This window comes from Prionailurus viverrinus, chromosome C2 (assembly GCF_022837055.1).
Source record: "Prionailurus viverrinus isolate Anna chromosome C2, UM_Priviv_1.0, whole genome shotgun sequence".
In the NCBI taxonomy this organism is placed as follows: Eukaryota; Metazoa; Chordata; class Mammalia; order Carnivora; family Felidae; genus Prionailurus; species Prionailurus viverrinus.
In genome coordinates, this window is record NC_062569.1 from 85,098,190 (window position 1) to 85,117,271 (window position 19,082).

The 19,082-nt window shown below is 51.7% G+C and overlaps 1 protein-coding gene and 1 long non-coding RNA gene across 2 annotated transcripts; one reads left to right on the forward strand and one right to left on the reverse strand.

The window, feature by feature from the left end:
- Window positions 1-9,324: 9,324 nt before the first annotated feature.
- LOC125175687 (uncharacterized) lies at window positions 9,325-14,158 on the reverse strand. Its single transcript, XR_007155929.1, has 3 exons — window positions 14,096-14,158; window positions 10,259-10,324; window positions 9,325-9,678 (listed from the first exon to the last, which is right to left on the reverse strand). It is a non-coding gene; the product is annotated as an uncharacterized LOC125175687 (long non-coding RNA).
- A 1,088-nt stretch (window positions 14,159-15,246) lies between these two features.
- On the forward strand, window positions 15,247-17,815 carry HES1 (hes family bHLH transcription factor 1). The gene is made up of 4 exons (XM_047876466.1): window positions 15,247-15,640; window positions 15,777-15,872; window positions 16,140-16,227; window positions 16,897-17,815. Exons 1-4 carry the CDS (start codon window positions 15,533-15,535, stop codon window positions 17,445-17,447), a joined length of 843 nt encoding a protein of 280 aa, XP_047732422.1. The 5' UTR covers window positions 15,247-15,532; the 3' UTR covers window positions 17,448-17,815.
- The last annotated feature ends 1,267 nt before the right edge of the window (window positions 17,816-19,082 follow it).

Genomic DNA, 19,082 nt, shown 5'->3' on the forward strand with positions numbered 1-19,082 from the left:
TATTAATATATTATCTAACCCACTCAATTTATTTTGCTTGTCTATTTCTCTAAGACGTAGGCTCCAAAAGAGTATGGATTTTTTTTTACTGATTATTTATTATTTTCAGGGATAGAGAGGGGGGAGGGGGAGGGGCACAAAGAGAGGGAGGGAGAGAATCCCAAGCAGGCTCCCTGCTGTCAGCACAGACTCCAACACGGGGCTTGAACCATGAGATCATGACCTGAGCTGAAATCAATAGCTGAAATCAAATCACTTGACCAACTGAGCCACCCAGGTGCCCCAAGAGTATGGATTTCTTATTTCTGCTTTATTACAGTATAACATCATGCAATTCCTCCTTAAAGAGCATTCCAATTAATAAATGTAGAAAGAATGAGGGAAATCACAAATCACTATTAGATTACTACAGCAATAATTGCCACAGGCAAGACCCTTTGATAGATTCTAAATCTGCTGGGCAGAAGCATTAGCAGAAACAGCATATTTGCGGAATCTTGAAATGTTACCCCCAAAACATGTGGAGAATAGAGAGGGGGAAATTGTAATGTTACAGTGGGTAATCCTGGCAGAAACCATCTTAATCTCGTAATCATGGTCAACAGCGGCAGGGAAATAGAGCAATGTCATGCAGCCCCCCGCCCCGCTGTCCTGGGAAGGGCACACCATCTCTGAGACCTTCTCCCCACAAAAGACAGCTCCCTGACATAATCGTGAGATAACATCAGACAGAGCCCATGGGCTGGGTGCTCATCCCAGCATCAGGAAAACAAGGAAAGACTTCAGAACTGTCACGGAGGGAAGAAAACATAAGGACACCAGACAATTCAATGCGCGTGGAATCCTGGATGCGATCCTGGGAAAAAAAGAAAAAACTAACAGGAAAAAATACTGAGATGAAGTCTGTAGTTTACAACATTGTACCACGATCATCTGCTTAGTTTTGATAATCGCTCCATGGCGATAGAAGATGGTTAACAGACGGGAAGCTGGTTAAAGGGTATAAGAGAGCTTTCCTACTATTGATGCAGCTCTTCTGTAAGTCTGAAATTATCTCGGGGCGCCTGGGTGGCTCAGCGGGTAAGGGTCCGACTCTTGGTTTCAGCTCAGGTCATGATCTCATGGTTCATGAGTTCGAGCCCCTGCGTTGGGCTCTGTGCTGACAGCTGCGGAGCCTGCTTGGGATTCTCTCTCTCCCTCTCTCTCTGCCCCTTCCTGGCTCGCTCTCTAGCTCTCTCTCTCTCTCAAAATAAATGACTAAACACGTAAAAAATAAAATAAAATCATTTCAAAATTAAAAAAAATTTAAAGGGTCATCAGGGGCAAATTTAACAGTCTGTTTTCACTGGACACTAGATTTGGGGGCAGAAAGAAGGGAGGAAGGAAGGAAGGAAGGAAGAAAATAAGGGGGAAAGTTGCCTCAACCCTATCAGTAAGTGAAAAAAAAAATGTATAAAACTCAAAAGCGCCCTCTTGGTCATTCTACACCATCTTTATTCTGTGAAAGAAAAGAGTGGGCCCCACACAGGGTATCAAAGACTATTACCTCCAGTTTTTGCTCAAAGAACTCAGCATATTTGGGTGTTTTTTTTTCAATCTCCCCCTTTCATTTATTGTCTCAGGGTAAACACTTGTGATTCATAAATGCCTTGAGAGTGAATCAGTATTCTCCTGTTCAAACCAGCAGAGGCCACATCAAACAATAGCCCACAAGGTGTTATTAATCATTAAATAGGCACATAGGAGAACATTCAGGCTAGGGACCCAATTTTCTTTTCTTTCTTGAATTTTTTTAAGGAAATAACAAACAGCAAACCTTGACTTTGAGCTATTCAGAAAAAAAGTTTTGTGTGCTTTTGTTTTGTTTTGTTGTTGTTTTCCATAAAAGAACACGGTCAAATTCAAGACCAAAGGGGCGAGTGTTTGGGGTGGGAAAAAGCTCCTTCCTTTGGGGTCTTCCTTCTGCCATTAAACAATAGCCTGGATTTCAGATTACAGCACTTGCTTTCTTTGCATTCACATGTCCAAGGGAGATGGATGTTCTCGGCCATGCTTGGCAGGTGCAAAGTCCCCTGGTCGCATCGCCATATTAGCACACAACCTAGTGCAAACCAGAAGGTGGGGAAGCTCCAGGCCCATCTGCTCTATGAGAGAAGAAACAAGTCCCATCAAACATACCTTAAGCAACCATCCAACCATTGTGGGGCTTCCCTCTGTCCCTCCCTTCTCCTATATACACTAAGGTTCAACAGTGGCCTCATTGGTAGATCGAAGGCATCACCTTCCATAGGCATAGAAGTGCTAAAACATTAGTGAGTTAAAAATAATATTTCTTCTGGGTGACTCAGTCATTTGAGCATCCGACTCTTGATTTTGGCTGGGGTCATGATCTCGCGGTTCATGGGATCGAGCCCCGCATCTGGCTCCGTGCTGGTGGTGCAGGGTGTGCTTGGGATTCTCTTTCCCCCTCCTCTCCCTCTGTCCCTCCTCTGCTCATGCGCGTGTTCTCTCTCACAAAATAAATAAACTTAAAAAAAAAATTTTTTTTAATTAAAAAATTAAAAAAAAAATTTTTATGTTGATTCATTTTTGAAAGACAGAGAGAGACAGAGCACAAGCAGGGGTGGGGCGGAGAAAGAGGGGGACACAGAACCTGAAGCAGGCTCCAGGCTCTGAGCTGTCAGCACAGAGCCCGACGCGGGGCTCGAACTCAACAACCACAAGATCGTGACCTGAGCCGAAGCCGGATGCTCAACCGACTGAGCCACCCAGGCGCCCCTTAATTAAAAAAAATTTTGGGGGCGCCTGGGTGGCGCAGTCGGTTGAGCATAGGACTTCAGCCAGGTCACGATCTCGCGGTCCGTGAGTTCGAGCCCCGCGTCGAGCTCTGGGCTGATGGCTCGGAGCCTGGAGCCTGTTTCCGATTCTGTGTCTCCCTCTCTCTCTGCCCCTCCCCCGTTCATGCTCTGTCTCTCTCTGTCCCCCCAAAAATAAATAAACATTGAAAAAAAAATTAAAAAATAAATAAATAAATAAAAATAAAAAATTAAAAAAAAAAAAATTTTTAAAGGAGTCCCTGGGTGGCTCAGTCGGTTGAGCGTCCGACTTCGGCTCGGGTCATGATCTCGCAGTACTGAGTTCAAGTCCGACATCAGGCTCACTGCTGTCAGCACAAAGCCCACTTCTGATCCTCTGGTGCTCTCTCTCTCAAAAAAAAAAAAAACAAAAAAAAAACCAGACATACTAAACAAACATAATAAAATAAAATTTTTTTTAAATAAAATTTCTTCTTAGGAAGCATCTCTGATAAAAAGACAGCTGAAGAGACAGATAAACAATGGAGCATGTGTCACCACAGAACTAGGATGGCCACGAGTCCCGGGTTATGCCAGGCGTCCTGCCATGACTGTTACCAGCACGACCTTTCACTCTCAAAAGTGACCCAGTCGGGACCATAGACTCTAAGGTCTTCTACAAGAACCCACTGGAGCAGGCCTCAGACATGCATCTTGCCACCAACTGTAACGCATGTAAGTGTGACTGGATCCGGGGAGGGCCTGCCCACGTCTGCTCCTATGGACGAAGTGTCCCTTCTAGCCCTTCCCGTTCCTGCCTGGAGGGCAGGGGCTGGGGCCAGCCGGGCCTGAGGAAGAGGGGGGAGCCCACACATCCTGTATGCCAGGCCCACACTGATGCCCTTACCTGCCTCCAGAACTCTCCCTTCTGTGGGCCTGAGGCTCAGTTCACTAATGCAAAGCAGACCTACCCAAAAGTCTACAGCCCATAGAGCCATAACCATAGTACACGGGTGATAGAGACCCACTTCCCTGGCAAAGGAGAAGGAGCCAGATAGTTCTTTCAGGTTTCTCCTGGTTCCACAGCCTGTGATTCATAAAAGACTGGCTGAAGCCTTTGGCTTTGTCAAATACGCATGGACCCATTTACGACAGTGGTGGTCCATCCATTTCTTTGAAATCTTAACACCTTGTGAATTTTTGCAGAGAAAGGAGGCTACCTATCTTATATGCCAAAGATACGTAGAGAGCAGTGACAAAACAGCTGAAAACTTACACTGTATTTGTAATACGTCAGGCACTGTTCTAGGCACGTTATATACCTTGTCCTCACAACAATCCTATAAGCACTGGCGATCTCCCCATTTAACCGGTAAGTAAATTGAGGTACAGAATAGCTATGGCACGTAGCTAGAAAGTGAACAAGCTGGAACACGAACCCAGGCAGCCGGGCTCCAGAGCCTTTGCTTCGTAACCAACACTGCTATAGTTTTCCCTGAACATATAGAGAGATATGCGTTCCACATTCCTAACAGAAATCATCACCAGGGCAGTCGAGTCTCAGCTGTAAAACACTTGAAGTTCACAGAGGAAGCTGCTATTTAAATATAAGAGGCCATTTCACCCTCAACTTTATAGCCCCCTTTATCAATACCATCAGCATCGTAAAACAACAGGTGTGTTGGGGTGCTCTATAAAGACTGGTGTTTTTGTGCACCGTATTTATACTTTGTAACCCAGTGTGTCTGCGCACAGTCACTCCATCTTTCTGGGTCACCCAGAATCTTCCACGAGGGGCTGGCGTGAACAGACCATGAGGGCCGGAGAAGAGGTCAGCAGCGGTCCCTCCTCGGGACAGTTTGTGGCCTCCTGGGTGGGACAGCCCACCAGACTCTGCTTGCCCAGGTGGCTTCCCTCTCATTTTCTTTCCCAGTTTTCCAGGAGGAACAGTGATCTCCCCCCCCCCCCCCCGCTCCCCCACCCCCCAGCCTCTTCCCCCTTTCTATCTGCTGCCCGGTGGTGGAACCTGCCTGCCTGAATCTTACTGATTAACTATACATCGATTTGGCAGACCGTGATTACAGTAGAATGGTTTGGGAGCTCGGTATCTCACTTCTTCCCACGCACCTTACCCTGGGAATTGCTTTGTACTTTCATATTGCCATGTGGTGGTGTGCCTTTAATCACCATCAATAAAGATAGGCCTGGGAAAGTACGGACAGCCGCAGAGTCCCCGAAATCCACCTGACTGCAACAGAGTAGAGCCGTCTGTGGGGGACAGCCTGGCTGTCTGGGGGTGGCCGATGGGACTGGTCAAAATAAACCCACCCCTTTGATCCAGCGACCGAGGAAAATTTGGAAAACTATGCTGACCCTCTGAGGGTTCCACTGAATGGCCAGGAAAACCTGTGTTCCTAAGTCAGAGTTCATTCGTGCACTTACTCTCCAAATATTTGAGGGTGCCAGACGCCATAAGGAGGTTCATAGCTTATTATTTTTTTCAATCAGAGAAGCAATCGACACGGAGAATGTGGGAAGCGAAGGGGAAATTTTTATGACAGAAACCTGGGTTCTCACCACGCGGCGCAGATGACCAGCATTTGAGTAGCAGCAGAGATGGAAGTCAACGGTCAAAACAGGCGTGGAGGGGCGCCTGGGTGGCGCAGTTGGTTAAGCGTCCGACTTCAGCCAGGTCACGATCTCTCGGTCCGGGAGTTCGAGCCCCGCATCAGGCTCTGGGCTGATGGCTCAGGGCCTGGAGCCTGTTTCCGATTCTGTGTCTCCCTCTCTCTCTGCCCCTCCCCCGTTCATGCTCTGTCTCTCTCTGTCCCAAAAATAAATAAACGTTGAAAAAAAAAAAAAAACACAGGCGTGGAGTTGCGCCCGACACATGGGAGGTGCTCAAAAAAAGTCACAGAACTGAATTAAGTTAAACGGGCAACTGGGAACTGGACGGTTTGCATCCTTGACCCAGCTGCCTCACCACCATCAACACACATGGCAAGACCAGCGAGGTAAAGGCCACAGCGGGGGGTGTGTCTGATGCACGTACAGCCTGACAACCTCCTCCAGAAGCTGACAACGCTCTGGGACTTTATCAAGAGCCCTCCGAGGGCCAGCCTGCCACACACCAGCGTGTTCCAACAGAGCTGGCCTTCCCCGCCTCCTGCCAGATTTCAGTCAAGGCTGGCCTGTGGAAGTCCACTCCTGCAAAAGGAGAGGTTCCTTTTCCCCATCCCACAAGTGCCTCGCACAGGGCGGGGCTGAGGGGACCCCCAAATGTGCCGCATCATGTGGGTGCTTGCCCACGGTGGTCAGGGCGATGGAGGTGAACACTTGGTCCTTCCTTGGTCCTTCCCCTGGCGCTAGAAGGATTCAAGGAGCTTGCCTCCCCCTTAGTTCTGATCTACCCAGCCACCTCTTCTCTGGGACCGCCACCCTCAGACTAACCACAGAGCAGGATGCAGTCTCCCCATGGCCCTCGTTCCCTGCCATCACCCCCAAACAATCCCGCTGCTTCTTCCAGCCTGTGGGATTTTATGGTGCTGCTCAGCGATACAGACAGCACAGAACAAACTAGCTCCTGAGGAAAAGCGATGCGGGTAGCAGGGGTCCACAGGGCCCTCACTCACAGGCCCTGTTTCCCTCTCGGAAGGCACTGGATGCTGAACTAACAAGAAGCTTCAGCCTCAGCCCCGGGGGAGGCCATGGTCGTTGCTTTTGCTGCATCCTTTCCAGAACCTGCTCAGTCATCTTCTCCCTAAGTGGGATTCCTTCCCCTCCCTTCTCCCCGTACCCCCTCCCCCAGCTTCCCACCATAAGAAAGGACACTTCCTCCATGCTTCCCCCACATACGTGTCTTCTGGATTACTGATATTCTATACCAAGTTGACAGACATCTTTCTTCTCCCTTCTGTTCCATTTTCTGGAAATTTTATTTTTGCCCATGGCTGAGAAAGAAAAGTTGGTTCTCCCCCGGCTGCTATGCTCTCTGCCCTGCCTTGTATCTCTAGAGGCACTTTTTTTTTTAATTTTTTTTTAAACCGTTGATGTATTTTTGAGAGACAGAGAGAGAGCATGAGCGGGGAAGGGACAGAGAGGGAGACAGAGAATCGGAAGCAGGCTCCAGGCTCTGAGCTGTCAGCACAGAGCCCAAAGCGGGGCTTGCACCCATGAGCCGTGAGATCACGACCTGAGCTGAAGTCGGAGGTTTACCCAACTGAGACACCCAGACACCCCTAGAGGTACTATTTTCTAGAAAGCTTGCATATCCTATATCCTGTGCCCCTTAGAGCCCATGACCTAGCCAAATGTCTCCTGCACTGACTGCTTGAATTTTCTCTTCCTCCCTGGGCCTCCTATCAAAATCATGCTAGTCTAGATCATAAACCATATATGAAGACAAATTGCTGTAATGGACTAGACAGTACCCTGTCAACTTTCAAGTAACTGTCAGGCAAGGGACAGTTACCTCCAGCTCTGGGGACAAGACGTGAAGGCCCCCAACCATGCTGGAAACCACCAGTCTTAAGCTACAGCCGTGGCAGCTGCCTAAACCATTTTCTCGTTCCCTAAGCCTGATCTCTAAAAGGAAAATGTATATTTCACGTGCAAATGCCATCTATCAGCCACTTGGAAAACCCACGATTTTTCTCACCTTTCCCTCTGCTAAGTGTGACGTCAGCCAGCCGTTCAATGTCTCCCTGCTCCAACATCACCACAATATTCCTAGCATCACATCTTCTCTGGTCCGGATAAAAGCCCAGTGTTGACGAAGCACAGATTCAGGGGTTAGACATATCCTCCCCTGCCCCCCATCTTCCTTTTAGGGTGCAAATAAGGGGACAAGGTTGGCAATGAGAAGAAAAGAGCAATGGTGTGTGGCTGGGCTTGGCTGAGTGAGAGACAAGAGGACTATTCTGTGACCCCTGCACGGGGCCTCCTGTCTCCTGGAACTCAGATCCTTGGAAATCAGGATCCTTTCTCTTCCAGAGGTTGTGGTGGGGGGGGGGGGGGGGGTAGTTGCATCCAAGAAAGCATCCCAGTGCAGCAATCCTGGGATTTACCCACGCTCTGTGCTGGGCACAGCCTGTCATACTACCAAAAATCACTCACCACCCATGGTCGGATTCTCGATTAGAAAATCCATCTTGGGTGGTAATGCTGTAGATTTGCTGTAGATGACCTTTCAAAACGTTCTTATAGAGATAGAGTGAGGCAGGTTTCTGGGTGGGTGGGCAGAAAATCTGAGCCTAATTCTGGCTTTGCTATTTCCTCTTGGGGAGGCGTTGAACCTTGGACAAGTCACTTCTTCTTGGGCTCCATTATACCACCTCTTGGGTCCCTTCCCTTGCCTCCCCCAGCCCTTTTCCTACAAGCGGCGGGGGCGGGGGGGGGGGAGATGATTTGAGGATAATAATGATGGAGATTTTAATTAAAAACATGTTGCATACATTCATACTGTATCACTTTCAGGAGCTAAGTTTTACCTACATGGTTTTCCTGGCTAGCTGAGTTTTTTGTTGCTGTTGTTTATCTTTTGAGCAATTGGATCCGAAGTCACAATTTGAGCAGCTATCAGCAAGCCAAACAATGCAGGTCCTGGGTTTAAAGGGGCCAGGCTTCACCCCGCCTTCCTGAGCCTTCCAGAGACCCCCTCGGGCACCAGCCCTGGTGCAGTTCTGAGCCTTTAACTGCAAGTTAACATCCCTGTGGCCCCTGGGGAATGCGCTCTTTCGCTCTTTCGCTCTTTCGTCTCTGGGCTTGCAGGTCGCCTCACCACAGCCCTGCTCACGGGGCAAAGGTGAGCGGCGGCGTTTAGAGCCTTCCCAGCTCACTGCTGCTACTGGGGCTGCTGCTGCTGAGGTGGCTGGAGCCAAATGTGGGAGTGGAGCCATTCTGGAGCGCCCTGCCCCCACCCCATTGGAAAAGGCTTTCTTGGCAACCATCCTTTTTCAGGGCCCATTGGAAAAGTGCACATTCTCACTGGCTCACTCAAGTTTTTCCAAGGCGGGTGGGGGGCAGAGAGCATTACAGGCTGCTATTAGCCAATGTCCAAAGCTTCCGTTTTCCGCCTCCACCTCCTTTGCAGTTCGAGGTCCCAGCCCGGCTGGAGACCGACCCGGCAGTTTTGTTCAGAAGTAGCAACTTATTTTTATCAAAGATGGAATGCAGACGCAGTTGTTTCTAATGCCTCTTCATGGCAACCAGGACTCTTGTTCCAAGCATTCCTGAATCATCTTCTCTTAAAAAACACTTGGCTTTCTTGCCTGTCCCTCTCTCCACGCAAAAATTGGGGGCAGAGCAGCACTAGCGTCTCAGAATTTAAAAAAAAAAAAAAAAAAGGTTCTGGAAATTCAAAGCACTTTATTAATGTGTCTATTTTTTTTTCTTCAAAACCTTCTGAATGTTTATTTTTGAGAGACAGAGAGAGAGAGAGAGACAGAGCATGAGCGGGAGGAGGGGCAGAGAAAGGGAGACACAGAATCCGAAGCAGGCTCCAGGACTGAGCTGTCGGCACAGCCAGACATGGGGCTCGAACCCATGAACCAAGAGATCATGAGTCAAAGTCAGACACCCAACCCGCTGAGCCACCCAGGTGCCCCTAATCACTTTAAATCCAGGCTTTGGTGGTTGGTGATCACAACTCCATAACCCCCACCCCAGATTTCCCATGGACCGCAGCACTGTGGTGTGGTAAAGGCTTCTGAGTCAGCTTCTGGCCCCCACTCTGGTCATACGTTGCTGTAGGCCCTTAAGCCAGTCCCATGCCCTCTCTGGGCTTAGGTACAGACTTGTAAGTGGAGATTGTCTAGATCAGTTTCCTCCGCCTTTCAGGGTCACGAGAAGCTCTGAAATTTTGCTGGAAGCTATGGACCCTCCCCTGAGGAAGAAATCATGCACTCATTCATTGATCCATTCATTCAAAAAAGTATATATTAAGCTACTGCCAAAGGTGCATGTAGGCTTCATTCGGAATTCCATTTCGGGCATTGTTTTAGGTTCAGCTTAGGGGGTTCTTCTTAAGGTAAGAAATCCTGGTTGTGAATTTTGCCGTGATGGGCATATATGGACGCTTATCTAGTAGAAGGACCACACAATAATGATTCTAGTAAAGGATCATGAAACTGCCCGTCAGGCAGATGCCAGAACACGCAGGCAGCGAGGCAGTCATCAGGCAGGTGATCCCTGGCTTCCCTCCCGCCCCTCCCCACCAGGCACGCGTGCCGGCAAACACGCGTGCACCGCCGCACAATCGGCGGGGAATGTGCTGTTTCTGGGACGCAGACCGCAGGGAGCTGGCTGCAGCTCCAGAGAGACAACAAACATCTCTTCTATCCTGGGCTTTATTTTTCTCACGGTCTCTGAAAAGCCTGCGATCAGGTGATATGTGTGGGACTGTTCCCTGTACAGGTGCGGAGCAGGTACTGAGGGGAGGAGAAATCCGCCCCGTGTGTACTTACTCAAGGCTCTTTCAATAGCTCTCCCAGGATAGCTCTTGGCAGGGCAGCTACCTCGGCTCTGGCAGGCTGCAGGGAATCCGAGTGTGAGAAAGTCAGTCAAGCGGAGGAAAACGAAGGGGGGGGGGGGGGAAGCTTCAAGTCCTCAGGCAAAATACCTTTTTTCTTCTCTCACTCTCTGTGTTTTCTGTAGCTTTAAGCCAAACCTACAAACCAGGCTGCTACCTAGGGACAAAGGGGAGTCTCACTGGAGGCGCAGTTATTTGTTTTATGGTTTAGAGCAAACAGGTGATGTAGTAAGACAGAAAATCACCCTTCGTGGGCCAGAAAGGGGAAGGGGGATAAACAGAGTGGCCCCTGGTTGTATTTATCCGACATGATACAGTGGGAAAGATTCCTTGTGTTTTTCTGGTCTCACAGTGGGATCAAAGCAGTGACCTCTGTTGATGAACAGGGTTCAATTTTCCCTTTGCTTTGGGGAGGGGGGGGGGGTTGGAGAGGAGGACTGAAATATAAAGGCTGTTCTATCTAAGAGGAGGCTTCCAATTCCAAAAGTCTTTTCTTGAGTTTAGGAGCTTAGGTCCCTATTTGAGAAGGGCTGGAAAGAGTGTCAACTTGGCCCTATTTTCCCTGCCCCAAATCAGGATACTGAAAAATAACATGTAGGTACATTTGCAAAGAAACTTTCTTCTTGAATCATGAGGGTGGAGGGCCAGAGATTTCATGGGTTGGTTTTTTTTGTTTGTTTGGCCCAGAGACAAATTCACGGCAAATTTCTAGTTGCTTGACTGACCCCTCTGTCTCTCAAAAAATGTGAGTGTGTGTGTGTGTGTGTGTGTGTGTGTGTGTGTGTGTGTGTGTTTAAGTTATTTGCTCATCCTACCAGTCTAAGCACTCCTAAAGTGGCAATAAAAGAGTTGCTGATTAACTATTTAACCCATGAGGCTGCTTCAGGCCCTGCAGTGAGACCTTAACTTGACTATATTCAACATTCTCCACGCACCTTCAGGGTGCCAAATCCAGAGGAGAGGACAGTCGGGGACAAAAAAGACTCTTAGGCTAGAAGGGACAGGGGGTGGTTTACCCAGCTAGTTAATGAGGGCCCAATGTCAATGTCATAACAGCACTTGGTGGAGGAAGTCACTGGCTCTCACAGATTTGGGGGGAACCTGGAAAGGGTTAACATGCTTCCCTGGGAAGGGTTTAGTTCCTTGGAAGAATCTGGGTCAGAGTATTTATGCAGTTTTTAAAAGTCAGATGCTGAGTAGAGCATTTTAAGGAGCCTGCGAAGTCTGCGTGGCAGAAAGGAGGGGAACTTCACAGGCTCCTCACCTTTCACCAAGAGCACTGCAAATACCCGGGAAAACTCCACTTTTTTCCCAAAGCAACAGACAATTTTCTGTCATCACCACCTTTCCATCTGCTTAAAATAAGAAAGGAAAGTCCTGTCCCATTGGGCCAGGTTGCAGGTCAACAAAGGAGACATTGTTCACCCGTTTCTTCAGAACATGATAGGGCACAGCCCACTCTGCAGTGTGGCAAGAAAACACACAAAAATCCCAGAGAGTCGCCTGAGGGGCAAGAGTGAGTAAACCAAGCCTGCAATGAGGTAAAGGCTTGGCTGCAGACTTGAGGGTTGTCCTGGAAGATGGAAATGAGGCTTGGAAGATAGATTCAGTCAGAGTCACAATGACTCTTTAGTTGGACTCCAGGTCGCGGGGGAACATTGCATGAAAGGGTAGGCAGGTTTCTGCTGAACCTGGATCACTGGACACTGTACAGTCAATGCCCAGGTGAGCTGGTTCTAGGCAGGTGCTTCCAGGTGAGTGTCAGTCTACACCTGTCACTTAGGAACCTCCTTTACCAGCCTGAACCTCCTCACTGGGCTCTCTGCCTCTAATCCACTCTCCACACTCTTCCTAGAGCCATCATCCTAAAGGAGAATCTTGATGTCTCTTCTCCATTCAACAGCGTTTCATAGCTGTCCAATGTCTAAAGATAAGGCTAAAGTCCTTTAGCAAGATATTTAAGGGTCTTGTGACTTGGCCTCAAGCCTCCTCCTTCAGTCCCTTCTTATAATCCTGCCTGTCAGACACCCTGGACTCCAGACCATGATGCCCAAATAAGGACTTCATGTTCCAGAGTGTAGGCCTTTCATGCCATGGGTACTTCCATCCTCCCCAGCGCCATGACTCACATTTCCAGTGCCCCAATCCTCCCTGTTTTCCAAGATACAAAGCACAGGCCATTTCCTCCAGGAAGCTTTCCAGGATGCCCCCAACTTATTAATAATTTAACTATCCTAAACCTCCACAGCATTTTACTTCTATTGAGACACATAAATGTCTCTCTCGAACCTACCAGAGAAAGAGCCTGGGAAACAGAGGTCAGCTGCACCTAATGAGTATCTCCAGGCGGCAGACTTCCTGACGGTAATAAACATTTTGTTCATCCCTGTATCCCCGGGTTGGCCAGCAACACTGTTGCCCATATAGGTGTGGTTTAGTGTTTCCTTCAGGGTCTGATCTCTCAGGCCATCATCTAAGCCCGAAGAGAAAGGAATATAAGAGGCACGCCTGGCCATCAGTCAGAAAATCAGGGTCCGTCTGCCTCCAGTTGACTGTAAACTCCTTACAGACTGCCACTGTGTCTCTCATCCTGGTAATCCCAGGGTTTAACACGGTGTCTGGCACAGAGCGCGCGCCACAGAATGAAAGAACTGAGAGGGGCTCGCCCAAGGTCACCCCGAGTCAGGAACCGCTGATTCTCATCCGGACGAGATCTGGTGGAACCGTTTACACCATTATCTCAGTGGGGAGCTCGGAGGAAGGAAGGAATGAAGTGTCTGAGAAATGTGTGCCAGGCCCCTGGCGGCCTCCAAGCCTGCAGAAGGGCTGGGAGGGCGGAGAGAGCGCGACATCAAACAAGATGCTGGGCTCCCGGGCTGCCCCGAGCTTCCCGAGCAGCGCGCCGAGCTCCCGGGCGGCGGGAAGGGTGGAGGGGGTGGGGGCGCGGGGGCCCGCGCCCCGCGCGGGCGGGCGGGCGGGACGGCGGGAGGCGGCAGTGGCGGCGGCCGGCCGGGGCAGTGCGCGTCGCCCGCCCCGCGCGGCAAATCCCCCAGGGAGGCCGCCGCCAGAGCCCTGGCGCTCCCGGCCCGGCGCCCGCCACGTGGCACCCGGCGGCGGCGGCGGCGGCTCCTCCCGGCGCGCGGCCCGGCCAGCCGGCAGCACGCAGCCGCCCGCGCCGCCCGCCTCCTCCCGGCCGCCCGCCGGCGGCCTCCCGGGCGCAGCGAGGGGGAGCTGCCCGGCCGCCCTGGACCCAGGGAAGGGGCGGGCGGCGCGAAGCCGCTTTAACCGCAGCCGCCGAGCGGAGGCAGGAGGCTGACCCGGCCGCTTCCTAAGTGCGGTCAGGCATCTCGTGACCGCGGCGGGCGCCGGGGGCCCCGCGGGGGAAGGGAGGGAGGGCCGGGGCAAGGAGCAAACAAGAATGCCCCCACTCCTCCCCCGGGCTGTTGCTAGCGAGGCCTTCGGCGGAGTTAAAACCCCAAGCCCGAAATCAGGGGTGGAGTGGGGGGTTGGAATAATTCCCCACTATCCACCCCGGGGCGTGCGCTCCCCGCCCGGAAGGGCTGACCTTGGCCGGGGAAAGGCGGGGGGCGGTGGTAAGCGCCGGGGCTCGGCTCCCAGCCCGCCGCCCCCTCGGATTCCTGGCGCGGCGGGGGCCGGAGGAGGGGGCCCCCGGACACACACACACACCCCACACGCAGCGCGCGCCAATGAGCCCCGGCCAGGCGCAGGGGGCGGGGTTTTCCCAGGCTCGAGCACAGCAGCTGCTATTTACCTTCTTGGCTTCTCCCGGGGACCGAGAACCAGCCCCCGCGCTCCGCCGCCCGCCACCGCCCCCCGCCTCCCTGCCCCCGGGGCGCGCGCACACACACTCACACACGCACGCACACACACATCCTCCCGGCCCGGCCGCAGCCGCGGCGGCAATAAAACATCCTGGCACGTGCTCCGGCTCCAGGCGCGCCCTCGCCGGCCGGCTGATGTCAAACTGCATCTCGGCTGGTGTAGCTCTTAAAGGGCCCGCGCGCGCCGGGTGGCGAGGCTGCCCCGGCCGCCCGCGGGCGAGAAGGAGGGGAGAAGCTGCCGCCCGGCCCGCCACCTCAACGTGCTGAGAGTCTGTGGGTGGAAAGGAAAAGGGTGGCGAGGGCGCGCGCGCGTCCCTGAGGCCTTGCCATCAAAGCCCCCTTGTTCATCTTTCATTTGAAATTCCATTTCCTTTCTGCCCAGTTGGAAATTATTCTGATTGTTTCCTGGGGAAGCGCGGGATCCAAGGCCCCAACTGCAGAAGAGGAATGAGGGGCGGGGGTGGGGTGGGGGATTAAAAAAAGAACACCTTGCTCTGAGAAATCGCAAGTGTAAGGTAGGCATTTTTTTCCTTATTCTGCATGCGAAAGGTTTTTTTTTTTTTTGTGGGGTGTTTTTTTTTTTTCCCTTTTTCTGCATGATCGATTTTCATTATCTTCCTTACCCCAATGTATAGAGTCTGAGCGGGAAATCACTTAGATGTATCGGTAACTCACGCCCTTGCACAGTTCTCCTCTTTTATCCCTGTCCTTCTAAATCTTTTTTTAGAATATATTTCAAATGAACTTATTAGTATCAAAGCAGCTCTGTTACACACGTGAAAGGAAATAAAGAGCAAAGACGCTGGCCCCAAAAGAAATAAACTAGACTGGAGCAAAACCTGCGGAAAAATCCCCTGTAAAGCAAAGCCCAGCAGGGAGAATAGCAAAGGGTTAAAATCCTTTTGATTGACGTTGTAGCCTCCGGTGCCCCGGGCTCAGGCGCGCGCCATTGGCCGCCAGGCACAAGGCCTGGCGGCCAATGGGGGGGCGCGGTCCACGAGCGGTGCCGCGTGTCTCCTCCTCCCATTGGCTGAAAGTTACTGTGGGAAAGAAAGTTTGGGAAGTTTCACACGAGCCGTTCGCGTGCAGTCCCAGCTATATATAGAGGCCGCCAGGGCCTGGGGATCACACAGGATCCGGAGCTGGTGCAGATAACAGTGGAATCCCCCGTCTACCTCTCTCCTTGGTCCTGGAATAGCGCTACCGGTCACCAAGTAGCCATAAGATATTATAATAAACCCTCAGCACTTGCTCAGTAGTTTTGTGAAAGTCTCCAGTGAAAGGGACATAAACAAAACAATTTTTTGTGTGAAGGACTCCAAAAATAAAATTCTCTAGGGATTAAAAAAAAAAAAAAGCAACAGAAAATGCCAGCAGATATAATGGAGAAAAATTCCTCGTCCCCGGTGGCTGCTACCCCAGCCAGTGTCAACACGACACCGGATAAACCAAAGACAGCATCTGAGCACAGAAAGGTAAGGGCAGTACCACTATCTCTCTGCAGCCCTAAGAAATTAAGTCGGGGTTGGGGGGCTCCTTTCTTCCTTTAAACTCCGGGGTGAAATGGCAGATCCCATGGGAACTCAGGGCTCTATTTTTATTTCTTTCCAGTCATCCAAGCCTATCATGGAGAAAAGACGACGAGCAAGAATAAATGAAAGTCTGAGCCAGCTGAAAACACTGATTTTGGATGCTCTTAAGAAAGATGTAAGTGGGCAATGCTGCTTTTTTTTTTTTTTAAATTAAAACAAAATACTATTTCTTAGATACTCAACGTGAAACCCCCTCGCTGACGGGATCGTCCTCGCTGGCACTGCATTCCCTGAGGCGGGAGGGCCGGGCCCCTCCCGGGTCTAGGGATGTCGGCGCCGGGGCCGGGGGGCGGAGGGGGGGAGGTGGTGTGTGGGAAGGAACCACAGCACACCGAGGCGGCTGGCGGGGCTCTCACTTCACTGCCTTGCCTCTTCTGTGCAGAGCTCGCGACATTCCAAGCTGGAGAAGGCGGACATTCTGGAAATGACAGTGAAGCACCTCCGGAACCTGCAGCGGGCGCAGATGACGGGTGAGGGCGGCTTGCCGCGAGTCCCCCTCTGCGGGCGTCCCTTTCGCCCCGCGGTGATTTCTTCCAGACTTCCGCCGTGGTTGTGAGAGGCATTCAGCTACATTTTACTGCCTTGGCTCACTCTTGCGTTCCCACGGTCTGGGGCTTATTTATAGCCACAACTCCAAGTTGTTACTGTTCCGGAAAGGGAGGGAGGGAGGTTGTAGCGGCGAGGGTGGCGGGCGGCTTGGCTTGGCAGTGGGGGAAGCTGGTGCCGACGAAAAGACTCAGAACCGTGGCGGGTGTGGGGGTCATCTGGTTTAGCACTCCCCGCTTTCCTATTACAGAAGGGGAAATGAGGCCCGGTTGGCGGGGCCGGGGGTGGGGGGGGGGGAGGTGGTGGTGGAGGGCATTGCCCAAGGTCACATCGCGCGCACGGAGGATAGGGGGAAGATGTGAGGCTGTATGGGTTAAAATGGAGCGACCAGGAATGGAGAGGCACCGCCTCGGTTTCGGTCGCCAAGCTGGTGTGGAGAGGTGGACGATTTTTCTAAACAACCTCCCTCTAGCCGGGGGCAGTTCCGCGGGCGGGTGGTCAGGGAGGAGCACCGCGGGGACCTCCCAGGGCGGAGGCGGTGGCCTCGGGGCCAGGGCCATTGGGTGACCCGTCTGTCTCCTTCTGGCCCGCAGCCGCGCTAAGCACAGACCCGAGCGTGCTGGGGAAGTACCGCGCCGGCTTCAGCGAGTGCATGAACGAAGTGACCCGCTTCCTGTCCACGTGCGAGGGCGTTAACACTGAGGTGCGCACCCGGTTGCTCGGCCACCTGGCCAACTGCATGACCCAGATCAACGCCATGACCTACCCCGGGCAGCCGCACCCCGCCTTGCAGGCGCCGCCGCCGCCCCCGCCGGGACCCGGCGGCCCGCAGCACGCGCCGTTCGCGCCGCCACCGCCGCTCGTGCCCATCCCCGGGGGCGCGGCGCCCCCTCCCGGCGGCGCGCCCTGCAAGCTGGGCAGCCCGGCCGGAGAGGCGGCTAAGGTGTTCGGCGGCTTCCAGGTGGTGCCGGCTCCGGACGGCCAGTTTGCCTTCCTCATCCCCAACGGGGCCTTCGCTCACAGCGGCCCCGTCATCCCAGTCTACACCAGCAGCAGTGGGACCTCCGTGGGCCCGAACGCAGTGTCGCCTTCCAGCGGCCCCTCGCTCACGGCAGACTCCATGTGGAGGCCGTGGCGGAACTGAGGGGCTCAGGTCACCCCTCCACCTAAACTCCCAACCCACCTCTCTTCCCTCGGGATACACAACAGGAACTTGGACACTGGGAGAGAAGAGGACTTTTGTGATTAAGTGGTTACTTTGGTTTTTTTTAATTTCTAAAAAGTTACTTTTTGTAGAGAGCTGTATTAAGTGACTGACCATGCACTATATTTGTATATATTTTATATGTTCATATTGGATTGCGCCTTTGTATTATAAAAGTTCAGATGACATTTCGTTTTTTACACGAGATTTCTTTTTTATGTGATGCCAAAGATGTTTGAAAATGCTCTTAAAATATCTTCCTTTTGGGAAGTTTATTTGAGAAAATAAAAGAAAAAAGCGTGAAGACTTTTATGTCTTAGAACTGATTATTTCAGAATATGTGTAAAAAAAAAGGTTCTTGGCAGAATTTGGATTACAAGCAACCTGAGAATTCAGTCATTGGCCCTTTTGTTTTTAAAAGAACATTTTTAACAATCCATCAAGCCTTTACCAACCCTCCACGAACTAAATTCCACTAAATTTGCAAGAACTCCTCTATTATGGCTACTCTAATCAATTTGTGGTCAATCTCCTCAAGGATTTCAGAATTTTTTTAGTTGCAGTTCAGTCCCGGTTCTCACACTAGCTCCTCTAAAGAAGATAGAACCAGACTGAAGTCATGAAGTTAATCAGTCGAGTAATGTGTGCCCCCAGCACCTTGAGAGAGACCCCTGCAGCACTACTATCCTGGGAAACACATGGACACCCAATGTAAATGGATGCAGCCTCAGCCTTCTAGTGTTGGAGCCTGTTTAATTAGGCGATACTTAGGTGCAGCTACACATTCCCTTGTACCAGCCTCTAAAAGTTTGAAATGCCTCTCTGCACCCTCTTCAAGCAAGCTGAGAAGGTCAACAGATTCCTTCTGCCAAGGGACAGCTAGTTAGACTCCCAAGTGGAGCCCAAGTCCAGATGATTAACACCAGACATATGTTTTTGATAAGTTTCTGTGCTTGGCTCTAATAGAGAAAGCATGTGGAGGCCGCTCTGGCAGGCACACAGGCCATCTTCCCTTTAATACAAACAGCAAGCGACCCCTTCGCTTGGTCATGCCCCATTTCCAGGCAAGATGTGGGCTCCAGATAGAAGCAAAAGGGTTGTCTCGGGTTTCAGCTCACATAACCCTCCTTAACAAGTCCTAACTCAAAGCGGACAGCTTTAAACTGTGCCAGGATCTGCAGGGAATTTCTTCCAAATCCCATCACAAAGGCTTGTCAGATTTTGTCAGATTTGGCCAGGTGTTTGACTGCATCCAGGTGTTGGGGAAATGAAAACCACGAGCCCTGCGAGACCAGACACATCAGCCGCGCTGTGGGTCTGGCGGGCGCGCCCTCCTCCCCCACTGCCGGCCAGTCCTCCCGGCCCGGCCCCTCCCGCGGGCCTCCCCTCATGCCCCTTCTTTCAGAACTGCTTCTGGGAGGAGAAGGATGAGGCGGGAGAAATCAATCTTTGAAGCCTTCCTAACAAAGATAAAGCCAACGATTTTCTGTCTTGTTTCAAAAGCTTTACCTCTCCCCCGCCTTGCTCCGGCCTTTCCCACAGGCCAGTGTGGAGAGCCGCTCTATCACAGGAATG

Bases quoted from the DNA above. Each gene is read 5' to 3' on its own strand.
- HES1 (XM_047876466.1), top strand. From the start codon at position 15,533: ATGCCAGCAGATATAATGGAGAAAAATTCCTCGTCCCCGGTGGCTGCT. The intron at 15,641-15,776 runs GTAAGGGCAGTA...ATTTCTTTCCAG, and splicing joins CAGCATCTGAGCACAGAAAG to TCATCCAAGCCTATCATGGA. The intron at 16,228-16,896 runs GTGAGGGCGGCT...TCTGGCCCGCAG, and splicing joins GCAGCGGGCGCAGATGACGG to CCGCGCTAAGCACAGACCCG.